The following is a 7917-nucleotide window of genomic DNA, read 5'->3' on the forward strand; positions in this document are numbered from 1 at the left end:
AGGATTATCAATCCCAGAGACTGATCCGCTCCACCCAGTTCGGGTTTGTTTCATTAAGGTGTGACCGCCCCACCTCGTCCCCGTCAGCAGTCAGGTCACTGGCCTCCTCCGCGTCATTAACTACACCAGACCCGGGCTATACGAGTTTCTATCTTATCAAAAACTAAATAATTCATGCTGATAAGAGACTACACGGATCTAGACCGAAGACCATATGAGCGTTTTAGGAACTGGGCGCACGTGTGCCAAAAAGGAAAAGGAAAAAAAAAAACACGGTTCTGATAAAGCTGCTGCGCATAGCGGTAACGGTGCACGGTGTCTCTCGTTTAAGTCTCAAACTAATCTTGACAATTTGTCAAGCGATTGGAGGAAGAAGTGACACACACAGGCGGCAAATAAATAAATAAGAAAGGGTGAGTGGAGAGTCCGGTTTCTGTGGAAGTGTAAAAGGGATTGGAGTTGAATTACTAACGAGGGGAAAACAAACCCGGGCGCTCACCACAACAGACACTCCCAAGGAAGATGGTCTTCTTGAGTTTTTAAGAGAAAAAAAAAAAGCAGCCTGGAATCTTAAAGCTGCTTTAATTAGAAAAAGCTTTGCGCGGCGTGAAAGCTCCAAAAGAAAACAGGACTCACCTAAAGCGCAGGAAACAAGAAGTGAACAGAAACTCTCAGCAGCTGCTCTCTTTCCTTCTTCCAGATCCCCCTCACCAGATTAACCAACAGCGCATATCTTTTCCGTGATTTAACCTCCACTGTCAGCCAACTTTTTTTTTTTTTTTTTTTTTTTTTTTTTCGTTGTCACAGGGCGTGTGCCTGAGAGAGGAGGAATGTGGAAAGAGGCGAAGCTCGAACTCTTGTTTCAAGCAACACTTTCGTTAAAAAAAAGAAGAAAAAAAACTAGTATAACTCACGGAATATTCTCTGCCCTATAAATCCAAAACAATTTATGTATTTTTTTTTTATCATTGCATATCTATTTATATGTAAAAACCAAGTGCGCGCGCATGTTTGAGTTGTTCCAGATGTTCGAGCCACACCCTGAAACTCGGAATAAACCGACCTACATAAACAGGCGTTTTTTGTTTTTTTTCCCCCCATTATTTATTTAATTGAATTGTTTTTTCTAGTTTCAAACATGAAGTCCTTGTCTCATTCCGTCACCACCACACCTCTCAGTCCTGGATAGGCAGAGAGGGAGGTGATGTTTTCCAGGAACCAACAGAGCCAAGAGCGCTCACACAGGGCTTTTTCAGACAATGCTTTCCCACCCCAGTAGCTTTAATGACCTGCTTGTGAGCACATGTAGCTGGGAGTGAGTGTGTGAGTGTGTTGGGAAATGGCAAAGGCTGGTTCTGGTACAACTGAGACTTGTCTCAGTAGCCGGCCCATGCCCGCCCTCCTTCTGTCAACTAGTACGCAGACAGAGAGGGAAGACTTGACCGTTTCATGTTTCTCACTTGGGCCTCAATCTGTAGGCTGTTCCTGTTTTCACAAATGAAACACAGACAGGTTCAAATTCAAATAAGTTGTATCTGAAAGAGTCAATGACCCAGTTGAGTTGTAATACATCTACATGTAAGAGTTTGAACCAAATTTGGTCAATACAGTCCAGACTTCCACATAGAAAACTGTAAAGTGTCCCTTTTACATTGAACTAAATCATATAACTCAAATAAGATCTCAAAATCATTTCAACCCCTATATAAAAAAGTGGCATCGTAACGTGTTACGCCTTCTGATAGATTTTGGAGGGTAATAATAAACATCAACCAATAAAGCTATGCATTTTCTTTTTTAAATCAGATACATTTGTGAATCCAATGTTCACTATGGCTAAGAAGTAGCCTGTTTGTTTTTTGCAACAAATCCCAGCCAAACATTTTGATTTAAATTTAACACAAGATGTTACTTTACTCAAACATATTCTCACTTGTCAAATCTCCTGCAGAGAGAAGAAAGACTGATATGTTCACATGGAATGTTTTATATATATCCGCTTCGTAATAGTGCAAATTGTGGCCAACAATGTTTTTGTACTGAAGTAAGAATTTTCAGTTTGTTGTAATCTAGGTTTCAAATTAAAAGTCGAACATACTAGCAAGGTGAGTTTAACTTTGAGTCTTTAAAAGTTTGTATTCAGTTTTAGTTTGGTGACACAATTTGAGTGACATTTTATACCTTGACCACAAAACATTTCTTTTTTTGTTTGTTTCTTTTAATGTGGGAGGACAAACCACACACAATTATCTTAATCTTTAGAGTTTTATTAACTCTTAAGCTATGTTTTTAAAAAAGTTTTAGCTGGCAGCTTTACATATTTTCAACACCAAGATACCAATAAGGATTTACCCCTAAAATGCTTTGCAAAATGTCAAAAATCAATTTTACTGAGTAAATTTAAACGGTTTCTTTTGTTAGTGCAGTCAGTAAACTCACTGGCCTCTTAAGTGGAGGAAACTGGCTGAGGTGATTTCCATTTTGGAGGATTTCCCTTTTCTTCCATGGCACACAGAAAGTTCAGTAGCACACATTAGACTTTAAAAAAAAAAAGTATTTAAGGGCACTCTATTGGCTGAGCCCCCCACGCTTGCTCGCAAGATGCCCAATCAGCTGCCAGAACTCCAGGAAGCTTAGCTCTCCATCATTGTTCTTATCCAATGAGCTCATGAGCTGGTCAATGGCAGCAGGGTCGCCAGCATTCTGCAGGAAAAACAGGAAAATACATGTGTGAGACACTACAAAGCACAACCTTGACAGCCAACAGATGACCTTGTAAAAAAAAAAAAAAAAAAACCTCACAAGTGGACAAAGTGTTAGAGGTAAGGCGATGCCACTGGCACAGGCAATCAGGAGGAGAAAAGCCTTTAAACATGCTGCATCAGCAGAGTTGGATTGGCACAGGACTCCCTGGCTCTGTCACCACCGTGTGGCTGCTGTGGATGATCTCAGCTTTGCACGCAGAGGAAACTCATGGAATTTTCCACACTTGGAAAAGGCAGCCCTGTATCCTCTGTTAGGCCTCACAAAGAGCTACTTTCTGTCAGTGGGCATTCTTGTTAGGAATGCAAAGCGAAAGGAACAGAAAGTCTTACAGCACGAGTGCCTGCAGGAGAGCGACGCCAGTTCTTTCAGCTTGAAATTCATTGTTTTTGCTTGTTTTTTTTTTTTTATATACATAAGAATTTTTTTTTTTCCTTTCGTTGAAACCGTGCAACGCTGCATGGAATGTCATGGCTGGGATTCACGCAATTGATGACGACCACAGCAGTCAGATGACGCCCATTAAGGCTTGACTTCCCCACCATGAAATAACTGTTATGCACACAATCTTCCTCTCATGTGTTTCATTTGATTAAACTGCAAAGTTGACGTTCAACATACATGGGCATGGACACGTGTCTTGAAGGATGAAGCCGAAATACAATGTAACTTCTCAAATGTGACGGTAATCGTGGCGTTCAAAACACACAGACGAGATGCAGCCGCAGGGGAAGAAGAAGTCTTATGATCGACTTTATCCAGAGCTCACTGCCAGAAACCAGAAAACTCAAAACATGAGAACAAACATGGTGTCAATGCTTCTGAATATCTAGTCAGCTCACAAACAAAAACACAAAGAATTAAGAGAACACACACATTTTTCATCAATATGTTTAAGAAAAATCTCTAAAAGTATCAAGAAGCAGTGCTGGCTGGGAAAGCTTTTTAAGGTTGTTGTTTTGGACTACAGAGATCATTTGCACCTTCATGAATTCTTCTGCTTTTGCTTTTAATCATGCCTACTTGTTTCAAAACATTTTTGTTTACCCGAACCACGGTGAAAAGTCATCGCTCCCTTCTTCAAACCCAAAAACTTTCTGTTCCGTCAAACACAGAATTATCCAATTATCCAATTTGCAGAGTCAACAAATCACTTGTTTGCTGTAGAACAAAATGAAGTAGGCACAAAGATCTCAACAAATCACACTGAGGTCCATTTCCAACAAATGGAGAAAATGTGGAACAACAGTGAACCTTCTGGCAAAAGTTACAACGACTCATTTCAAACATCATTAAATAACCCAAACAGCATCTAAAGCACTAAGACATCATTTTCTTTATTTAAGGTCAGTGTTCATCAACATTAATAAGAAAAAGACTCAACAATTCATGGAAAAGCTCCAAGGTAAAAGCCACCAATATCCGCCCCTGGCTTATCAAAGGCCTCTCTCACAATTGCTGAAAACTACCTTGAGGATCCTCAACACTTTTGAGAAAATATTCTGTGGTCTGACAAGACAAAAGGGAAACTTTGTGGAGGCTGTGTTTTCCTCTATGTCTGACCTGAAACGACTTGTTGCAATTCACAGAACAATACATCCTGCTCTCCAGTAAAAAAAAAAAAAAAAAAAAATCCTAAAGCAGAATATCCAGACATCAGTTTGCGAACAATAAGTTAACCTCTGAACGGCTCAGAAAACACAAGATGTATGTTTTGGAGTGGTCTAGTCAAACTCTGAGTTTACTGAGAGGCAGGGGCAGCATCTTAAACATGTGCCATCCTGACTCGACTTTTTAGCTATTCTTGATCCACTACAAAACCTCAGCCTTTTAGGGGAAACATTTGAAGTTAAGCAGATCACATCAGACTTTACAAAGCAGCTGCATGAAACCGTTACATCTCAGCAGAACCTCGGTTTGTCACTGCTCCTCTGCTACCTTCACGAAGCTGGAGAGCTCTGACTTGACCAGTTTTTGAAACTCGTCCCTGCTCAGCGTGTCAGAGGAACCATCTCTACCAGCGTACGCCTTGAACTGGGGCACCAGCACACCGATGGCAGTCTCCATTACGGGCTGAATGTCAGACGGATGGATCCGTTTTTAGGGTAATCATTTAAAATCAAAGAGAAAAGCTCTCAGTGATAATAGTAAAACATTTTGAAAACTAGCAAATGACACAAATGTAGCAAATGTACAGAACAATGTTTGCCTCCATAAAACAGGTGGAAACTCACCTCCTCAGGAGAGTGTTTGGTGTGATGTACCAAAGCTTCTCAGTCTTTTTAAAGCTAAGCTTTCCTGGTAAAGAAGTTAAATGATTGCCTTTCAACTTTTTCCATTGACAATTCACGCTTTTCTGTATTGCACAACTGTGTAACCAGTCTCTGGTTTTGGTAATTATTAATTACATGTATAATGACATGAACCATTGGAAATACGACCTTATGCAGACATTTCACCGTGAGACTTTATGTAGAAGGCCTTCAGGATGACATTAGTCTGCTTTTTTATTTCCCACTGATGATGTTTCAGAGCTTGTTAAACCCTTTTCTAATGTGAGGATTATGATGCAGACGTTTTTGTCATCCATCATGTAATGTACCATGAACACAGTTTCCTAAACTCCTATTTTGTCCTTGTGCTCAGCACATGATGGCATAAGAATGGGCGACTTCTGAGTAGAGTATGAACCAATCCGATAAATAAATTCAGCCCAATCAGATTTATCAAGCCTGATCAACTTGTTTAAGATTTGATTGTGAGTTTTTATTCATTACATTTTTTTTTTTTTGCTAAATCTCCTTTAGAGTTCCTGCAACTTTCTTTTTTATTTCCTTTTACACACCCAAGGTGTAGAAAAAACCTACTTATCCAACAAGATTTCCTTTTGCACTGTTAAGAGTTCGGTTCTCGGTCCAAACGAGGACATTCAAAGGCCAAGGAGAGGCTCGAGAGTGATCCGAGAGCGACAAGATATTTCTCTTCATCAGCATCGGAGTGTGCGCAGCCCTGCACCTGCTGACGCCCAAATTTGGCTTCCACAGAGAGGCGGCGCTACAGCTTCACCTCGGATCTTAGTAACGAGTCCTTCGTCAGTTTTCTTGTGACAGAGCGAAGGTGCCTCACTCCAAGTTCATGCCTCTTCTGTTCTCTCTATCCTTATTTTGATTGTGAATTTAAATGCTATAGTCCTTTAAATTTCGGATATTGCCACAATTTAGCCATCTGCAGTCATTTTAGTGGAAGTCAAGGAAATTTACTGGCACAAAAATCAGAGGTTGAAAAGTGCGTAGGTGTACTGACTAATCCTGTTAATGGCTCTATTAATGACTTTACCGTCCTGAAGTTCCTATTACTATGATTATTCTGATCACAACTTATAATTCTGATTCTTTCAGCCCATGTTCAGCACTGAAAACGCTGCTTGGGTAGGAGGTAGGACATCTTTAAGCAACAGGAGAACTCTATAGTTTCCTTCTACTTAAACGTTTAGGGTTTTTTTTTTTTGTCTAGGATGACTGGAAATCTACACCAACATTTATTCTATTAACAGGCCGTAAATAAGCACTGAAACAACAAAAGTTAAATGAGCAAAAAAAATGCGTGCAAGCACATAGGGTAGTTTTTAAGAGAATTCACACAGTTAAAGCAAAACACGGTCCTTTTTACGTCCACAAAGCTGTGAGCAGAATGCAGCGGAGAGAAAACCAGAAGCAGTTTATCACCGATGATCATGTAGTCTGGGCTCCAGAAACTGTTGGGAACGAGGCACTTGGGTTTCACCTTGGAAAAGAGGATGTGCACAACTGGCATATTAGGGAAGAAAGTTGGTCCTAACAAGCACATTGGCTTTGTCATCCACATATCCCCAAACATCGCTTTGACATCTCAGTGGAACGACTGTTACGCAGACAAGCACATCTATATCACTTTTTACCTAAAATAGCAGCGTACGGCCCTCGTTACGTTCCCATAGCTGCTGTAGAGGAAGAGGAAAGCAAAACTAAATGGTTCATCAAGATATTTCCACTGGGAAACTATGCTGGGGGTGAATTTAGAGAGTTCCTGAAAATAAATAAATAAATAAAATAACTGCAGTACTTTGCAAAGGTATTCATATCCCTTAAAACTTTTCCCGTATTTTTCGTCTAAAAGCTAAAATGTATTAACTGTAAACGATGGTAAGAGAACATTAGTGAATAAGCAGCATCGTGAAGACCGAGGGACGCAGCAGGGAGAAAGTTTTGGAGAAGTGTGAAGCATCCCAAAGAGCTGCGTTCAACCTATCACACAGCTGCAAGAGACTCGAGTCAGAATCTGAACCGTTTTGCAAAGAATAATGTTAAAAATCTGTCTCCATGTACAAAGAGAAATATACTATTTGCACTGCAATGTGTGTCTATACAGACTCAAAGGCAGATTACAAATGTACACAAATCTGATCAGATTTGTAGATGGGAAAAATCAGGTATCTTCTTCCTTTTACCATGCAATTATACACTATTTTGTGCTGCACCTGAACATAAAATAGTACAACTGGTATCTGGTTGGTATCTGATAAAATAGAAAAAAAACTACAAGGGGTGTGTATGCTTTTGCAAATAAACTGTAGGTTTCTAAAAGTTCAACCAGGGCAGAGATAACACGACTTCCTGGACCGATGGATATTCCATCACAGAGACAAAAGGCTGCTCATTCATACACAATGAGAAATCAATAATTGACTTGACACATGTGTTGTTAATATGTGAGTGGAAACCAAAGTAACTGGAGAAGAACACAAGAAATTCACCGCTGACATTTGAACCACAGGCCAAAAAGCTGCAAGGCAACACAGACAACTATCACAGTCAACTATCCCACTACTGGATCCATTTCATCAGAAATATTTAATCTCTTTGTGTTTCATAATGAAGCTAGATATTTACGACAGGCAACAATTTCCTCATCTCAAACATTCAGACTGCCAGGCCAACTTTACTATTGAAGCACTTTAAAACTGTGGCAGCTGAAACAAAGTGCTGCACAAAGCTACAAACTGTAAAAACACAAACGTATCATAAGATAAAGGAACAAAAAAAAAAAGATGAAACAATGCAATCAGTTAAAATAGACATGATCAAACTACATCTCTAACTAAAAAGCAGGCGGTCC

The 7917-nt window shown here is 39.9% G+C and overlaps 2 protein-coding genes across 2 annotated transcripts in view; both read right to left on the reverse strand.

Annotated features, from left to right (window-relative positions):
• Nucleotides 1-757, reverse strand: part of LOC103478159 (protein S100-A16) — a 6835-nt gene extending 6078 nt beyond the window's left edge. Inside the window, exon 1 of the mRNA XM_008431708.2 lies at nucleotides 637-757. The gene's annotated coding sequence lies outside the window, so the exon portion shown is untranslated. The remainder of the gene's footprint in view (nucleotides 1-636) is intronic.
• Nucleotides 758-2251: 1494 nt separating this feature from the next.
• LOC103478161 (protein S100-A11-like) lies at nucleotides 2252-6104 on the reverse strand. The gene is made up of 2 exons (XM_008431713.1): nucleotides 4702-6104; nucleotides 2252-2703 (listed from the first exon to the last, which is right to left on the reverse strand). Exons 1-2 carry the CDS (start codon nucleotides 4828-4830, stop codon nucleotides 2569-2571), a joined length of 264 nt encoding a protein of 87 aa, XP_008429935.1. The 5' UTR covers nucleotides 4831-6104; the 3' UTR covers nucleotides 2252-2568.
• Between the last annotated feature and the right edge of the window lie 1813 nt (nucleotides 6105-7917).

Source organism: Poecilia reticulata, linkage group LG16, assembly GCF_000633615.1.
Source record: "Poecilia reticulata strain Guanapo linkage group LG16, Guppy_female_1.0+MT, whole genome shotgun sequence".
In the NCBI taxonomy this organism is placed as follows: Eukaryota; Metazoa; Chordata; class Actinopteri; order Cyprinodontiformes; family Poeciliidae; genus Poecilia; species Poecilia reticulata.